The following is an 18418-nucleotide window of genomic DNA, read 5'->3' on the forward strand; positions in this document are numbered from 1 at the left end:
AAGGACACTATCAGGATGCTGCGGGATCAACTGTTTGTAAGTGAATGTTTTTTCAACATTGGATTGCTAATGACACTTGTAGAGGAAATAAATTTTTGCCATAATTGCAGAATGTTAGCACAGATGAATGTGATCACAAAAGAATCATTGCACACAGCCCTACAATTCAAACAACACGACTTGTTCTTCCCTATCACACTCTTCAGACAAGGGAGCAGCCATTGATCAGTGCAATGGCACCAGGCCACCAGCAGTTTGTGCATCCGAAGAGTATATCTAATTCTGTACCACCAATCTCGAAAATGCTGATATTTATAGGCAGCAGTCGAACCCTTGTCAGCAGGATTTTGTCACCGGGGACTGTGCTGACCATCAGGAGGTCGTGGATAGATGATGTCGTAGTGAATGGCCGTATACAGCAAGGTCACACTCACACGAGAAACTCCAGGAGCAGTGTAGATATCTTGAGCAGGTACACCCCTGAGTTGCTCCACTTTGAGGGGTATCTCAAGCGCGCTGGCCAAGGCTCTCATCTGAACATGGTCCGTAAACTGACGAGATAATACAAGGTTCTGAGTGCACCACTGTTTGTAGAGCAACTTGTCAGTTAAAACGAACATCATGTATATGCATTGGAAATTCAGCACGAGGTAATACAAGGGAAGTGATGCTGATACCGACATTTTTCAAATCGTAATTTCCTCTGACCCCAGGTATAAGCGGCTCATACTCCTCACTGTGCGAGCATATCCAGATAGCTGCCAGTAATCTGAGGAAAACAAAAACTAACCAACAAAATGTGTCACAAACAATGATTTAGGATGAACTGGAAGAAAGATAAGTTCAAGGGTGTGTTTCTCACTGTCTTCCGTTGTATCATAGGTGTTGAAGAACTTGAGAAGTTTCTATTTACGGCAGCTAAAAAGTAAAAAAGGCACATGTTATGTCAGTGAGATGGAGTTATGATGGAATTGCAGAAAACCAAGCGAATAAAAAACCTGCCAGTTGTTGCAAAGCTGCCTTGTGTGTCTTGTGTCTTCCATCGTATTACTTTCTTTATCAGGTTCTGAAATGCCTGAAAGCATCAGCCACTCAATAAAACACATTCGATAATCATTATGTTCCATAGGTTACCATAATGCAGGATATTGATAATCGATAACAAGATATGAACAAACATAGCTAAGGATATTGAGAAGCATCAGTCATTAATCATATTAACATATTAGTTAAGGAAGTAAATATTTGATAGCAAAACAATGAGATGGCTACCAAAAGAAGCAGCAAGTACACCGTATTTTAGTGTTTAAATAAGCATACAATTTTGTTCTTCTCTGATATATTGTGTCGTCCGTGGTGTTTCTTTGCAAGGAAATTTCCCTTAAGGTACACTGCTGTTGCTAACGGGTTGTTAAGTTTACAAATTTGAATGTCACAGCGTATAAAACTGTGACAGTATGCCACTACTGTTAAAGAATTGTGCATCTCCTGTAAATGACAAGACAAAAATAGTGAGATGCCAGATCCAGCCGGAAGATACTTGTAAACTGAAGAGAATCATCCCTTACAAGCATGCTTATCTCAGAAATACAAAATGGAGAAGGCAAAAGCTTACTTTTTGGCTCCTGGTAAACTCAGAGGTCCATCCAAGATTTGCATGTTGTGTAGCCACTCTATTAACAACAGCAAGAAGACGGTCTTCCTCATTTATGTCTTGCCAATCAAGAACTTGCTCCTGTTGTACATTGGCATAAACAAAGATAGTTAGATCATGGAACATGAGTCCTAAGCTAAGGAACAGAGAGGAGGACGATTACAAGGTACGAAAATATGAAGCTCCTGTAGAAACACTCCCCATCTCCAAGCACCCGCCTAAATTCTGAATATGCATCAAGGCTCGTCACGTTAAAAGGAACTACTGCTTGGTCCACGGCCATATGACTCGGCCTGCAAGGGGTAAGCCCCATGGCCCTATGATGGAGACGAGGATAATAATTCCAGACCTCCCTGATGGGAATTGTCTGCACCGCACACACAAATAAGGGAATTCAAATTATACTGAATAGAATTTCAGGTTTCCATGTTCTAGTAAAATGTTCGAAACCACTAACATGTATAATCCCTTAATTGATATTGATTGGTCATTGTTCAGTAAGAAAAGAAGAAAATCTATAACGTCTGATAAACTCAACAACTGTAAAAGGATGATTTAGGATCTATCACAATCAAGAGTTATGATACAATTTAGTATCCATATCAGAGAACATATTCATTCCCTCTGATCATTTAATCGTACAGGGAACCATGAACCACAGTATCATGTCATCGAGGAGCTGATCCTGATATTTCATGCACTTCAATTTTGAACATTTTAAAAGGAAAAGTGGGATCAAACCTGGTAACACACATGTTCCTCATATGATTGCCTTCCTCCTCTATCAAAAATCTATTTGACGGAGAGAATGGGTTAAAATTCAGATATCTTGCCAGACTTACAGTTGTACAGAATTGAAGTGAAGAACACACATTTCAAAAATAAGAAACAAGGCAATGTGAAACTTATGGAATTTATAAACAAAGAATGAGCAAAACCACAAAACATGGGCATCCAAAACTTCATTATTCCTACCAACTACTTACATGAATCATATTCTGAGGCTTCTGAGTGAGTTCCAGATACCAAACATCCAAATGGAAACGCGAGAGGAAGTGATCAGCGATTTTGCAATTAAATGCCCTATGATTTATTGAAATTATGTCCAGTTATGCTAGCCCAAATAAGCATCAAGATTAAGTTTTCCTATAACAACATTCTTTTATATTAAAAGCATGCATTTTACTTGAGGCTCTGTTACCAAAATATCGAAGTAATCAGGACATGACCCAAAGATTCCCCCGCATTTTACAGACTATAAATTATAAATCATAACAGGATATTCTTTTGTTTCAAAATACAACACCAGATTGCGATGGAAAATATCACAACAGGATATTCTTTTGCCTTGATTACACTAACTGGTCCAAGAATTAACATGAACCAAAAGAAATCAACATAACCACAATCCCAATTCCACATTCAACATACAAAGATAGGTAGGTACAAGAATGCTCATACCAGCCAAGACTCACAAGCGCAAAACGGTCAAGATTCAGGCTGTACCTTCTTGACCTGACTCCAGAACAATTTCCCTCTTTTAGGCTGGGTTCTCACAATGAATTGTCCTGGTTTCTCCTACTCCAAAGAATTAGTATCAAGATCGCACATTTCATACTAGCAAGGTGAAAGGACTAATAAGATCGAGAAAATTGGGGAATCAAAATCCTCTCTGCTCTTGCCAATTATAATTGAGTTTTGAGGCTTCCAAAGTCCAATCTAACCTCCGCCTTTCAGGTAATGATTTTGGATATAAGTTGCCAACGGCTTAGATAAAGTGCAGCCAGTTAAGCATTCACATTAACTTCCCCTATAACACCATTCATTTAAACTGAAAACTGATGCATTGAGCTTCAAGATATCTTGCCAAAATATAACAGCAACCACTGGTCAAGAGTAAAGACATGATTCTCATATCTCCCCACACTTTACACTGCAACAAAAAATGCTATCACACTAAATAAAAGAATCATCAGCACAAGCTTGAACACCTAACTCTTGAGCAATTTCGAGCAATCACAATTCACAACAGATCCTCACTTGTCTCCGAGTAATAATCAGGAAATATTTAATCCAGGCGTAACACAGAGTCAAATGGCCCTAACATTCGCCCACTGACTCCACCTCTGTTACCTAAATCATCCCCTTGATTTCAGCGAACTTCGAGGAAACAATTCCACACCCCAAACAAAAAGGTTGGCACGAGAAAGACAAGATTCAGGTTATACCTCTTTCTTGCGGGTGAAATAGTTTTTTAACTTTCTGAAGAGCGTCTCCTTGACGTCTGTCGGTTTCACCTATTCAAGAGAAACCAAGAAATGATCAAGAACACACTCCAAAGACTCCAAAAAAAACACAATGCGTGTCGTCATCGCAAACGCAACATTCGCGCCATCACCTGCTTCTGCGTCTCCTCCTGCTCGGCCCATCGCCTACTCACCCGATTGATCTTCGCTTGCTCTTGAAACAACTCTTCGAACACCAGTTTGCAGTCGAACGGGTCGGGCGGCGGCCTCACCTCCTGCGGTGCCGTCATCGTCTCCGTCACAATCGGATGCCTCCACGCTACCCCCTTCCCCTTGTCGCTGCCCACCGCCGGGCTTGACAACCCGGCTCCGGGTCCATAGGCCGCATCGTCGTCAGCCAACGGGTTGGAGGGGCTCCTGCGCACGGAGCTTGGAGGGTAAAGTGCCGGAGAAGGAATGCCGCCGCCGACCTTCTTGTTCCTTTGGTGGACACCCGCCGCCGCGGAGCTCGATCCCTTTGTGCCGCGGCTTCCGCCTCCAGCCTGCTCATGGACCCGCTCTTTGGGAGGACCGACGAGCGAAGCAGGTCGCGGCGGCGGCGGGGAGCCATCGGCTGGCACAGCGCTCTGCGCCCCAGTGGAGGCGTGGGCGTTTGAGTAGTCGCGTTGCCCGGGCCTGTGCCAATGGGCCGGTATTTTGATGCGGGCGTCCCGGTCTTCTTTCCCTGGACCGGATTCCATTGCAGCGGCGGGAAAACTTGGCGGATTGAGCGGCAAGGACTTGTTTGGCAGTTCCGCTAATGCGAGGGCGTGGAGAAGAAATGTTCTTGAAGGGTGTGACGTGTGGTTATCCATTAGGAGAAAAGGTTGGCAGTTATTTATAACGCATTTATTATTTTCATTTCTAAATATAAAATGTTCTAGATTTATTCTAAATCCAACTTCTAAATTTGTTAAATTCGTATAAAAATACACTAATACCTACAATATCAAATAAGTAAACTACGAAGATATATATCATGACAACTTTGATAACACTAGTTTAGAGGTGTAAATGTTGACTTCTTTGATTTTGTTGTTTGAAAAATAAGTTTGACTCAGGCAAATCTAGAACATCTTGCTCCCTCCGACCGAAATTACTTGTCGAAATATTGCATATATCTACACGTTTTTTACACATAGATACATCTGTATTTGGGCGAATTTGAGACAAATAATACCGATCGGAGGGAGTACATTATTTATTAAAAACGGAGAGAGTAGAAAAGAGGCTAGGGATGGTTTTGTTCTTTGAATCTTTATGGTTTGGACGAAGTGGCTTGCTTCTCGCGCGGCCCTATATTTTTATTAGATTTTAGTGCGGGATTCTACCCTGTTTGGGACCAAATTACCGGTTTCACATCTTTCATATCATGTAACACAGTTATTCTTTCGCCCGTGAACGATGTACCATCGATAGTAAGGTATTTAACATAATTTCCGTCAATCTCGTTTCTCCAGTGAACATGTGCATGAACAAGACCGTTGATGACGGCTGCCCGCTATGCAATCACACGCACAAGAAAAGTGGACCCAAAGGCCTTAAATTGAGCCGGTCTCTTGCTAAGGGTACATGCTTGTCAGGGACGGAGTCAGAAATTTGACATGAGGGGGCGACTTAGGATAGGGGGGCGAAATTAGAGACTTCACCTATTTTAAAGTGATGTTTGATGAGCTGATTAGTAACAATTAACTAAAATGCAATTTCTTAGGGGGACAGAGCCCCCAGCGCCTCCCCTTGGATCCATCCTTGATGCTTGTAACAAAAATGTCAACATTTTCATCTATCCGAGCCCCATTTGGTCCACTTTGCAACCCCTATTTATCGTCTCGAAATGGCCATCAGATTATGTTAGTTGTATTGCTTTATTAAACGTAGTAATCCTTGCGTGCGCTCATTTTGTTAAATTAGGAAAGTGATTTCCAACCAATTTGTATGGGCCGGGCTTAGTGTTATAGACAAAACAAATCTAATACGGAGTAAGAACATATCAATCTCGCACAAGCTCTTCTGTATGAAATTTAACCACCAATACGCGCAAATTTTTTTTACCACCAAAGAACCATCTCTCTCTTACCCCCTCCGATCCATATTAATCGTCGAAATATTACATGTATCTAAATGTTTTTTAGACATAGATACATTCATATTTAAACAAATTTAAGACAATTAATACGGATTGAAAGAAGTAGTTAACTTCAAGAGGTATACTAGTAGCTATCTGCTGATGTGACAAATGAGCATGCTAAGAAAAGTAAATTGGTCGACTAATCATAATAATCTAAAAAAAGGCTAAAAGACTTCCATGATAAATGAATCACTCATCGTCACGAAAATTCGGACTGAGATACCGAGCTCTAGCAGCCCTGAAAAGGCCGCACGTCAGTCAAAGTCAAACTTGACCTCCTACTCTGCCGTGTGCCGTCCACCACCCGGCCCCAACACGCGGCGGAACAGGGACAAAGCCGTAAATTCCGCACCATTCGCCGCCCCCTTGTTCCTTGCTGGGTCCAAGTCACCGTGTCGTCTCCACGACTCCACTTGCTGCAGTTGCTGCTCCTGCTCCCTCCAATCCCATTACCAGTTTACTGCGCTCCTCTCCCTCCATTCGGAGATCGATTGGCGGATAGATCTCGCCGCACCGGCTAACGCGGGGAGTAGGCGGGCGCCATGGGGAACTGCTGCTCCGACGAGATTGGTCACGGTGCCGGCCGCCACTCCGTCGGCCCCGCCGCCTCCGCCGTCGAGGCTGCCTCCGCCGCGGCCGACCGCTTCCTCCGCTCCCGCGGCGCCGGCGCGTCCACGCAGATCGAGGTATGGAGCCCTAGGCACTGCTACAGCTCCGCGGTTCTACCTCGTACGGTGGGTTGTGGGGTCGTGGCATTGCGCGCGCGTGGTTTGGTACCTCGGTGCTCGTGCTTGGGGATGAGGGTCTGTGGTGGTTTATGGTTCGCGTGATCGGAATTCGGGCCTGTCTTGGGTGGGTGTATTAGCATTGTTTCTTAGGTGGGGGTATTTCTGTGAATTGAGATGTTACCATGGTTCTTCATGCAATCTCCAAGCAGCCCTTGGGGAAAACCATGTACTCCTATCAGAGATTCCGCCATAGTACGTTATGTTGATTAGGAGCTACATAATTTGATCGCGTTGTCTCTAGTTCTTTTCTGAACCGATGATTCTGATAGCTGGGGCTATGGGCGCTGTGTTCTTGCAATTGAGCAGCTTGTGCTTCTGTATTGGACACTGGTGTGTTATATTTGTTTGTTAGCATGGATGTTTTACTTGAGCATCTTGGCCCTGACAATCATACGGTGGTTCTAATAGCACCGTATTCGTCTGTATGTTTACAAGTACAACACATTTGCGTTATTCAAAAACATGTGAACTTCGGGGACTTGCTTTGTGTTGAGCTGTTACCATAATACCATTTGATTTTATGCAACTCAAATCGATACTTGTGAGACCAAAAATCCTGTGGTTGGAATATCATATAAATTGTTTTGGTGACCCGGGGCCAGACTGATCATGTCTCAATGTGTTATGGACTTGATCTCGTTTCTCTTAGTTAAACGCAACACCTAGTCTCTTAAATATGCTGATCTTCCCACTTGTTATTGAGCACCTAGTGTATAAGATGATTATGATTTACGAATAATCTGCACTTACACTGCGCAGCAATTAACTTCTTCGCACTTGTAATTGAGCACCCAGTGTAAAGGGTCATTATGATAAAATACATAATTGTACCTGCACCATGAAATTTTCTGATGCCCTATTTATGGCTTTACCAATTTAAAAACTATATTGGATGTTGTTATTGCTTCACACGAGTGTTGCCAGTGATAACCGTTTGCTACATTGTTCTTGCGCTCTGGATTGGGATTCTTTTAGTTGTGCGGCTAAGCAATAGATATTTTTGTTTTAGTCATGCAATGATATTTGGTATTAAATCCCAAGGTTGTTTGCAAACTGCAATGTGTTTTTGCTTCATCCGAGCACTGTGGAGATGTATGTTTAGTTTTATGTGTTGGTTAAGTTTATTGCTTAAATCTGTCAATTGTAACCGCAGAAGTCCAACTGTTTACCTATTGAATTGATCGGACCTGTTTAGTTGTGTCGTATTTTTAAGTTTGGCTCTATGTAACATGTTGAAACAGTTATCTCTCGCTGCATCAAATTTGGGCGATCAAGAATATTTCTCCAAGGTATGCTCCTCTTTTTCCCTTCTTGCAGTTGTGGTTTTACCCTGTCTGAAAACTATCTTAACTGGCATTTACATTTGTTGCTATGGCAATCACATGCTGAAAACTTGATATGATTCACTAGTAACACGTGTATGTCGTCTCTGGTTGGTTACTAAGTGGAAAATTTTCATATGTGCCACTGCGAATGTTTGGTATTGTAATTTAACCATTGCAATTAAATTGTACCTTGGAAAGAGACCTAGTGGCAGTTGTGGTGCTTCTTGCCATAGACGATCATTATATTTCTCATGATGTGTGTTTCATCAGTTCTTATACATCTAGATAAAGAGGCATGGTGCCTCGGTCGTAACTTAATGTTAATAAAAGTATTTTTATCGATGTTTATTTGTTGTGGACGTGCTCCATTGTATCATGGCAGTGACAGCAGCAGGATCCAGGACATAAAAGAACAGTTATATGAGTTGGTCAGGGAAGAAGAGGAAGATTTGGACTGTATTACGGAGCCTGATTGTGTTATGAATGTTAGGAAAACCCGAAAATAGCAACTTGTATTTCCAGGAGACCAAAGTCCAGTATTATATACACGTACAGGTGTGGCAAATTTGCAGAAAACCCCTTATACAATGGGGATATTACATGGCTATGTATCTACAAGTCTTAACAATCAAACAATGGAATGTCTGATAATTCCAATGTATTAGGAAAGGTTAAGGGCCTAAGCATCTATTATATATGGATGGCATATATCTAACTTTAATGCAAGCAAACATCATACTATCTCCCAGTGTTCTCTTCTCCCAACTTATATGTACACAAATACCTAATCCCCCGCAGCTGGCACACCTGGCGTTAGCACTGTACTTAGACTCTTGCGAATGCAGGCTCAGAACATTATTAAGAACATACTTTTGACTATGGATAAATAACATGAGTAATTTATAATGTAATATGTAGTACTCCCTCCGATCCATAAAAAGTGTCGCCCATTTTGTACTAAGTTAGTACGGCGACACTATGGATCGGAGGGAGTACATGGTATATGCAAGTCACTCTGCTCTGACCACCTTTCATGTTGACTTGTTTGGATGTTTCTACTTTGTTAGTAGGCACATACTTGAACATGAATATGAACAGTTGCATGCAATGGTTCGTTTGTACGGTTTCTACAATGTCCAGAAATGTAGATGTTTTTGTAAAAATAATATTTACATATCTGAATTCAATTCAATTAGTTATAACTTTGAGTTGACTTAAGTAGTGAACCAGAAAGGTTACGAAACGAGCTAGGCTGACCACAACTTGTTTTGGATGCCCTGTCTAGTATATAGTATGAAGCGAATTATCGGAACATTGGTACATTACTTATCAACCCTTTGTTGAAACTTAAGTAAAAAAACATCTTTAAGTTAAAAAAATTATGAAAAAAATATCACATATACGTTTGAGTAGATACTTGTGCTTGTAAATTTTGTTAAGAAATATGATTATTTGTGAGGTGTGCAAAAATCGAAAATGAGTTACTGTACAGAAGGCTATGTTACCAATTACGTATATTGTGCACAAATACATTTTGTGACGTTCAAACAGGTTGCAAATGGTCACTTCTTTTTACGGGAATTCACAAGGGCAAGTTTCTATTTGTTGATTTGCTGAAATTGTTCACATTTTTCAAAACTTTAAAATGTGATTTTTTGCAAAGTTTAAAAAACCCGGGTTCATATGTACCCATGCCCTGAATAGCATTTCCCTGTCTAGTACCTATCATTGACTCACTTCTCCAGGCTTCAGTGCAATTCCTCTGAATATCTAATCTTTTCATGAAGTACGTGTTGACTTCAAAACAAATCCAGGAAACAATGTCTAATCTTTCTGTCATGCTGTGTCATCCAACCTTGCCTCCCATTTTTTCTCAATCCCCCTCTCTTTTCCAGAGCAATCCCATGGTAGTTGTGTATTCTAAAAAGAATGATGGAGCACTTGAAGAGATTGGGCGTACTGAAGTAATTCTAAATTCATTGAACCCATCTTGGAATGCAAAGATCAATTTGCAATACCAGTTTGAAGTTCTTCAGCAATTGGTGTAAGATTCTGTTGTAGTTTACTCAATTCCCCTCACCTATTTGTATCTCGTAGTAACATTCTGAACAGTGGATGTTACCTCTTAACCATGTTTGGCTTATAACAGATATATTTCCTCACAGGTTTCAGATTTATGACATTGATCCACAATTTCATGATGTCAGTGAAAAGGTAATAATACCTGATTATTGTTTTCTTTTTCCTTCTCAATCTTCTTTACCAATTAATTCTGTGCTAAAGATAAATCACTTAAATGGGGAAGTCCCAAGTTTCATGACCGCTATACTTTTTTGAACTACTGTTTTAGCTTGGATTATTATGTAGCAGTAAGTTAAACTACTTTTTATATGTAATGGTGTAAACTATAAAAAAAACTAGCTATGTGGCCCATGCACCAAGGAACATTAAAAGTATGTAGAGGCACTTACCAAAGAGTTATCTATTTTGCGAACATATGTGTCAAAAATGATGTGCTAGCATTTTGTGATTGGCTGCTCTCTCACGATAGACCATGACTGTAGTACCTGCTGATCTGTCCTTGCCTACACTGTATGGTAGTCCTCACCTATGCAAGGATCATGCTTGCCTTCTACTTTTGAAAATCCACGATTACCTGCCAAGGGAGAGGGTCTTAATGGTGTGCCCAGAGGGTGGTGCCATTGTCAGAAGGAAGGGTCCTCACCAAAGAAGTAGTGGCGACCTCAGTTTGTGGCATCTGCTGCTACCCCCGTGATTAAAGGAGAGTAAACATTGGCGCCCTTCGACAAGGGTACCTGTTACACCAGCATGTTCCTTAATGGCTGAGATGATGTAGCACGTGAGATGAATACATGACTGTCTTGACTACATGTACATGCAATGTTGCAGACAACTAACAAATCATGTATATGCTGGTAACTAAGAGAAAATTGATTGGCTAAATTAAAGCAGTTAACACGAAAAAGAAGAGAATATATTGCATGCATGCCCATCTGTTACACATTAACATGAAGAATGAGGTTAACAAGTAAGCATTCCGCCATTAGTTAGTTGTGGCATAACAGTAGGTTAATGCAATTTACATGCTAGTTGTGAAAGAAGAAAAGAGTGAGGAGTTGACTGGGGGAGGGGGCTAATTGGGCAAATGGAGGTGTGACACCACCATCACCAACTCCAAATTATAAAAAAAAGTAGAGATAAAGATATAGTTGGTCTGCATCTTTTAATCAATTGATTACAGAAATTTTCTAGAACCTCAAAATATCTGAAAATGGGGATTCTTCTAGGTATAAATAAATATATCCTTACTTTGTTCTGATAATTTCCAGTTCATGCGTTTATTTGTACCTTCACTTTATTCCTTTTTCTGCCATTTATTATTGCTGATGTTAATAAACTATATTGGAGTCCACACATTAGTTTTGTAAAAAATACCACTAGCAAATATGATGTAGTGGGTACACTCTTCTGTCATTGCTAAAATTTTATGTTAATCTGCTCTGAAATGCAGATGCTTAAGCTGGAAGAACAACAGTTTCTTGGAGAAGCCATCTGTCTTTTGTCCGATGTATGTTTGCTTTGACTAAAAGAGTTGATATTTTCTTGGCAATTGATTCTTTCCTTGTATAATACCTACTTCAGTGCACAAAATATACTTTGTGTCGAAGCAGCCATGAATAGGTGGAACTGTGCAGTATAACTTAATAGCATAAAGGGTGAAGGGAGGAAAAGACAAAAAAAACAATACATGCGCTAATTAGTTCCAACTTTTCAAATTATCATGTGTGGCTGCATATACAATTTAGTAGTGTGAGTCTGGTGTTATTTTTTAATGACTGAAAGTTAGCATAAAGCTGTGAAGGCAAACTTCATTGTGATCTATGAGACTATGGCTCCATGCCGCAGTTGATAAAACTCGGTGACCAAGTTTACGTTGTCATCAGGATTTTCAACTTTGGACTTGTCCGTAGCTCCAGCTCTGCTAGATATTATTCTAGGTTCATCACGAACGTAATGTTCAGTGAGTTTGAAGATACATATTGATATCGTAGATGCATATTTTGTTTCTTGAGATCAGGGCTGATTTTGTAGGTTGTCACCAAACAAAACAGACTGTTGAACATAAAGCTTGGTGTTTCTGAGCACAACTTACCAAATCCTAGTAAATTTGGTGAGTTAACTGTTCAGGCCGATGAAAGTGCGGGTTCAAAAGCATTAATGGAGATGGTATTCCGCTGTTCAGATCTCGAAATCAAGGATCTTCTTTCAAAAAGTGTAAGCTTATGTTTTTGTTTAGTATACTCCTTCCGTCCGGTATTAAGTGTCGCAACTTTGCCTAGATACGCATGTAGGGTACATGCGTATCTAGGCAAAGTTGCGACACTTAATACCGGACGGAGGGAGCACTTGTTCATGTTGTTGCACTTGCAGTTTGGCCATGCCTATCTGTCTCTTGCACATGTGGACTGCTGGGTCTGGCAGTCTAAACTAGTTTTTCACTTCTCTAAGCATGGTTGTTACAGGATCCTTTCTTGCTAATATCTAGAATATCAGAGAACGGAATGCCTGTTCCAATTTGCAAGACAGAAGTAAGGAAGAATGATCTCAATCCTAAGTGGAAGCCAGTGATTTTGAACCTCCAACAGATTGGAAGTAAGGCATGAGATCTTTCCTCTTCCTACTTTCTTGTGTTCTTCTGTTCATGCTGCAATCAGAACTTTCTATTATCATAAGTCAGAACTTATTCATGGCCTTTCATTATGTGTTTGCTTATTCAAACCACTAGCTGACTCTCCAAGAGAAAGGCGGTTCTTCCAAAATGAAAAACAATGAATTCACTATTTTTATTGGCTAATGGCCAAAGTTTGTATGCATCTAATCACTGTGTGTTTCTTTTCCCATGGCTGTATTATGTTTCAGGAGAACCCCCTCGTTATAGAGTGCTTCAACTTCAGTAGCAATGGCAAACACGATCTAGTTGGGTAATTATCTCATTCTGTAAATTTTATGCTGTTTTGCCCAGTTTGTTGCCATTTTGGTCGTTGCTTAGTTAGAAGTATGTTCAATGGTGTCTTAGAGCCTGGGCCATTAATTCTTAAATTCCAATTTCTTTTCTGATTAGATACCCTTTGTAATTCAACAGCAAGATAGTAAAATCAGTCGCCGAATTGGAAAACATGTACCATAGTCAGAATGGTGAAAATTTCTTTGTTCCTGCCAACACCGCACATGATTGTCATAGTAAGGAGGTAATATTTATTTCTGTAGAACCTCTACAACTGTTATACCTATTAACTGAGTTTTATCACGATATGCAGGTATTGAAGAGTCAGGTATATGTGGAGAAATATTTTGAGAACAATAGACATACTTTTCTAGATTATATTTCTGCTGGGTGTCAATTGAACTTGATGGTAGCCATAGACTACACAGGTGTGCACGGATGTACTAGTGCAAGCTGGCCTTTCACGATTTCTATTTCTGTAGCTTGTAACATCATGTTTCCTAACTTATCACTATCTACATTTTGTGCTTTATAGCTTCAAATGGAAATCCGCGACTTCCAGATTCCTTGCATTATATTGACCCCAATGGACGGCCAAATGCATATCAGAGAGTGAGCAGCTGATATTTGTTAGTTTTGTGCTCTCATAAACTCTGAGCAGACATTGATTGAAGTTTTATTGCTGTTTTTATGGTAGGTAATACTGGAATTTGGAGATATACTACAGTACTATGACCCAGCTAAGCGTTTCCCCTCTTGGGGCTACGGAGCTAGACCTATTGACGGTCCTGTTTCTCACTGTTTCAACTTAAATGGCAGCGCTTATCAGCCCGAGGTAGTCTACATTCTTTTAACATTTAAGAGTACTGGCTGCTACAGAAAAATTTCTGACTGCCAAGTCTGGAAAGCTATCTGGAAATCTGATTCCTCTTCCATTTTATTTATTTTTAAGTTACTTATTTGATTCTTGCGAAATAAATGATCTTGTACTCCCTCCCTTTCAGTTTGTAAGGCCCGTCTCAAAAATCTCAATTTGTTAGTATGTGTAAGCCCATTTGTGCTGGGAGCAAGCAAACTTTGGTTCCCAATGTGAAATCAACCAATTGTTGAAGAGGGCATGTGTGCATATATGGTTTATTAATTATTAGTCTAGTACCTTAACTAGGCACTTCTTAGTTTTATTATGAATTAGGAGATAGGCCTTACAATCTGAAAGGGAGGGAGTACCAAATTTTCCTCTTGTTTTGGGGTAGCTTCTTAAGGCCATCCACAATGTGGCTGGTTCATAATTATCCACCTCACATCAAGTTTGCACCAGTTCCAGTTTTGATTCTTTTCTCTAGTGGTATGAACTCCTTCTATCTCTTTTATGCATGGGCAAAACATAAGTCGTTATGCTAGCTTGTTAGAACTACTGACTTCAGTTTATTCATATTCTACCCATATAAATGTCCTCAGGTGGAGGGAATACAAGGAATTATGTCAGCTTACATCAGTGCGCTACGGAATGTATCATTGGCTGGTCCTACACTCTTTGGCCCGTTAATTAGCACCGCTACAGCAATAGCAAGCCAGTCACTTATCAGCAATCAACAGAAGTACTTTATTCTGTTAATAGTCACGGTATGTATAATTCCAGATCCATCTTTAAAGATTGCACCATGTTTTCCTTAGCTGTCAATCCTTTGTCCAGGATGGTGTGGTGACTGATTTTCAGGAGACTATTGATGCGATCATAAAGGCATCTGATTTTCCTTTGTCAATCGTTGTCGTTGGAGTTGGTGGGGCTGACTTCAAAGAAATGGAGGTAATAGGACTGCATAAGTTTTCACGGTTTTATTCATGTAGACTCATTTGTACTTTTCCTTCTTGAGATAAATTTGAAATGCTTAACTAGTACTATGCACTACCTTCATTCCAAATTACTCCCTCCGTTTCTAAATACTTGTCGTGGTTTTAGTATACTGCCTTAGGGCTTAGGACAACAGAACAAAGCCATTGACTTTTGGATAACTTTGGGGGAACCAATGAGCCATGGTTCCATTCCGATCTGCTGTCAGATCCCACCTCGAGATATGTGCCAAAAAAAAGCTATGCACGGTCATTTCGACAGCTAATGCTAATACACATACAAGATTCTGTTAGACCAATATGGTGATGTGTATCACCGACATGTTTGCTGCTGTGCGTCAGGAGCAGCCTTCCTCAGCCCTTCTTCTTGCCCCTGTACTGCCGACGATCAACAACAACGCCGCTCCATGCCTGACGAAGACAGCGAGTACCGCGCTAATGCCGTGTTGAGAGCAAGCCGCACCCTCCACCATTAGGCGAGCTCTGCGAGTGGCCCACAACGCCAGCATCCCCACGCTTGCCTGCTGTGGATCTTGGCCGGACCTCGCCATGCTCAGATCAGTTTTTTTTTTGTTAGATGATCTATTTCTTTTTTTTTTGAGTGAACACCATTCACTCTGTATTGAGCATGCGAAATCCTGACCCCCCCCCCCTCCAATGTTGTCTCCCTCGTAATGTGAGTATGGCATCTATCTCCGTGGGACCGTGGCGTTGTAGAGATTGTTCGATCTTAAGAGATAGAAACAGGATTTTCCATGGAAAAGTTGGGGACAGCTGGCACACGGCTGATGTGCTTGGCACTAACCATAGCCTGACATAGTTGGCTTTGATACCAACATCTTTGCACACACCCAAGTTGTTTGCTTTTCCATCTAACGGCGTTCGGTTTGGAGCTGCTGCTCCCCGTCTTCATTTAGTTCTCATCTTTAGTTCTAGTTTTTATCTAGCTATTGTTGCCAGTCTGACTAGCAATGATACTGTCATTTCTGATTCCTTAGCATGATACAAATTTGTATGAGCCTAGTTTGATCTTAGAGTTTCGGTGTACAGTTTTTGGATCCAAATAAAGGGGAGAGACTGGAAAGCTCAACTGGGAGAGTTGCATCAAGGGATGTGATACAGTTCGCCCCAATGAAGGATGTGCATGGTATGTGTTGAGTAGAACTGTATCTATGGAATTCTTTTTGCCACATTAGAAGACAAAAACAACTCTTTTCGCTTATCTTGCTACCTGTATATTTTTTTGGTTGCTTGCTGTTTCCTTGTACATATGATCTTGCTTTCTTGGCCTTCACTTGGAAAATTAAGCAATGTGTTATTCCATCCATTTGTGTTTGTAGGCGCTGGGATATCCATAGTTCAGTCGCTTCTTGCTGAGATACCAGGACAGTTCATGACTTACATGAGAACAAGAGAAACTCAAGCAATTAGTTAATATATGATGACATCTGTTGGTAAGTTTTAGAAGATAGCCTTCTAGTGTTCTTTGTTACTATGATTTTGGCAATTTAGCCGCATCATCGTGCAAATTTTATGCCGTGGATGTGAAAAAAGCAAGATGCACTGGATTTGTTAGGAAAAAAGAGATTGATCTCCTGTAGATCATAGCCTGGTTCAAAAATATCAATGGCTTTTTTCATGCTGGTGTTGTTGCTTGTCCAATCCACCATGTGGTGCAGGGCGGTTGTATCCGGGCAAGAACTGCAATAGGCTGCAGCTTGAAGGTTGTTGTTTCCGAAGGCCTGTTTGAATTGTGTATGATCGGTGTAAAGGCTCAAACATGCTTTTCAGATGTAATTCCATGTTAATTTCATTGTGCTTCATTCTGGTTATCAGCTCTCAGGCTGTGATTTTGTAGTTAAACGTGTTCATATCAGTTTCGGCCTCCCTGTAATATACTCCCTCCATTCCAAATCCATTCCAAAAGTAGTGATGTGTTATTAGGGCTTGTGCCCTGTATGGCTGTATTACCCTTTCTTACTCGACAAACGTTTTCTCATGTGTGTTCTGGTATTTGGCTGGGGTTTTCCATAGCTATTTTTTCTAGTATTAACGATAAACCATGAATACCAACATCGGATGAAACTTCCGTTGGCAGCTGGCAAGTGTATAACGATGTTGCTGTGAATATATTGCAGAATACCATTACAAGCTGTTGTAATGTATTTCAGTCAAACGTCAATGAGTTTTACCGTGGAAGTGATATTTTTTTTACCCATGAAAGTTGATAAGACTTTGAGAAAAAAGAGAAAAAATGTAGTTGAGACTTTTTTTGCAAGTTTAGGAAAAATCAAGAAAAAATGAAATGGTAATCCCTTCATTCCTAAATATAGTATATTCTCTATTTGACCAAGGGTTATAGAAAAATCTATTAATGGTTATAACTCTAAATTAGTTTTATTACATATGTTTCGTTGTATACTTCTTGATATTGTAAAGATCAATACAGTTTTCTATAAACTTGGTTAAACTTGACTTCTTTTTTTGACATCTTATATTTAAGAAACGGTCGTATATATGCTTATTTGGTATGCAATACAATTTGAGTAAAACACGTATCAATTTGCATGAAAATATGGAAGAGAGTTTAGCATAGCAAATTAATGTACACAAACAATTGTTCCAGAGATGGAGATGTATTTGTTTGGCTCCAAAGTGGTTGGCAGGTTATGCTACAGTGAAGTAAGACACATCCATATATTTTTTAAACAGAAAATTTACTTTTTAATATTTCAAAACACGTACGGGGTAGTTCCTTTTTGCAAGGTCGGTATAATCATGTGACCTTGTTGAAGTTGCTAGAATAGCAAAATGGTACATCCTTGCAATTACATGTATGAGTTATTGATCGTGTTTTCTAATTTATACTATAATTCTGAAAATACTTATTTAAGAAATAATCATTTCCAAAGTATTCACGAGACCAATCAAAAGATCATGATACATAAATGTACTACTCCCTCCGTCCAACAAAAAATGTTTTAACTTTGACTAAATTTGAATGCATCTATACACCAAGTCATGTCTAGATACATCCAAATTTTGACAAACTTGAGACATTTTTTGTTGGACGGAGATAGTACATTGGGTTGCAATCAAGTGATGATCGTTTAAGTGTAAAGATGCTAGGCGTAGGTCGTGTATTTTGTACACCTCATCCGTCACCTTCCTATTGTTCGATATTCTAACAGCCAAATCTCGTCTGACGACGTATCCGTATGTACAATTTTCCTCGAACATTTGCAACATTGTTGGAACATTGGTCCTCAAAACACTTGAGAGATTGTTTTCTTCGTTCTTCTGATGCAAAAAATTGTTTTGTTGTTTTCATGAACAATGGGTTTTATGCTCCATATGTTAT

The 18418-nt window shown here is 40.1% G+C and overlaps 2 protein-coding genes across 6 annotated transcripts; one reads left to right on the forward strand and one right to left on the reverse strand.

Moving 5' to 3' along the window:
• Nucleotides 1-31: 31 nt before the first annotated feature.
• On the reverse strand, nucleotides 32-4651 carry LOC100834021. Of its 5 annotated transcripts, none has more exons than XM_024461862.1 (10): nucleotides 4053-4651; nucleotides 3883-3951; nucleotides 3161-3232; nucleotides 2396-2446; nucleotides 1818-2021; nucleotides 1616-1735; nucleotides 1003-1075; nucleotides 863-918; nucleotides 682-769; nucleotides 32-584 (listed from the first exon to the last, which is right to left on the reverse strand). In XM_024461862.1, the coding sequence occupies exons 1-9, from the start codon at nucleotides 4638-4640 to the stop codon at nucleotides 734-736; spliced, it is 1269 nt and encodes a 422-aa protein (XP_024317630.1). In that variant the 5' UTR covers nucleotides 4641-4651; the 3' UTR covers nucleotides 32-584; nucleotides 682-733. The 5 variants fall into 5 exon arrangements, with proteins under 5 accessions (XP_024317630.1, XP_024317628.1, XP_024317632.1 ...); XM_024461860.1 differs by having other exon boundaries at nucleotides 682-785; XM_024461864.1 differs by having other exon boundaries at nucleotides 999-1075.
• Nucleotides 4652-6440: 1789 nt separating this feature from the next.
• Nucleotides 6441-17056, forward strand: LOC100834824 (protein BONZAI 1). Its single transcript, XM_010237172.2, has 17 exons — nucleotides 6441-6753; nucleotides 8097-8144; nucleotides 10076-10224; nucleotides 10346-10394; nucleotides 11713-11769; nucleotides 12294-12476; nucleotides 12725-12859; nucleotides 13122-13183; nucleotides 13345-13450; nucleotides 13520-13634; nucleotides 13742-13818; nucleotides 13904-14041; nucleotides 14665-14829; nucleotides 14900-15013; nucleotides 16108-16204; nucleotides 16398-16511; nucleotides 16737-17056. Exons 1-16 carry the CDS (start codon nucleotides 6610-6612, stop codon nucleotides 16490-16492), a joined length of 1734 nt encoding a protein of 577 aa, XP_010235474.1. The 5' UTR covers nucleotides 6441-6609; the 3' UTR covers nucleotides 16493-16511; nucleotides 16737-17056.
• The last annotated feature ends 1362 nt before the right edge of the window (nucleotides 17057-18418 follow it).

Source organism: Brachypodium distachyon, chromosome 3, assembly GCF_000005505.3.
Source record: "Brachypodium distachyon strain Bd21 chromosome 3, Brachypodium_distachyon_v3.0, whole genome shotgun sequence".
NCBI lineage: Eukaryota > Viridiplantae > Streptophyta > Magnoliopsida > Poales > Poaceae > Brachypodium > Brachypodium distachyon.

Coding starts and splice junctions, on each gene's coding strand:
- LOC100834021 (XM_024461860.1), bottom strand. CDS start 4,640: ATGGAATCCGGTCCAGGGAAAGAAGACCGGGACGCCCGCATCAAAATA. Junction 2,022..2,395: donor AGGAACATGTGTGTTACCAG/GTTTGATCCCAC, acceptor TGTGCGGTGCAG/ACAATTCCCATCAGGGAGGT. Junction 1,076..1,615: donor AGTTTACCAGGAGCCAAAAA/GTAAGCTTTTGC, acceptor TGATGCTTTCAG/GCATTTCAGAACCTGATAAA.
- LOC100834824 (XM_010237172.2), top strand. CDS start 6,610: ATGGGGAACTGCTGCTCCGACGAGATTGGTCACGGTGCCGGCCGCCAC. Junction 10,395..11,712: donor TTCATGATGTCAGTGAAAAG/GTAATAATACCT, acceptor TCTGAAATGCAG/ATGCTTAAGCTGGAAGAACA. Junction 12,477..12,724: donor AGGATCTTCTTTCAAAAAGT/GTAAGCTTATGT, acceptor TGGTTGTTACAG/GATCCTTTCTTGCTAATATC.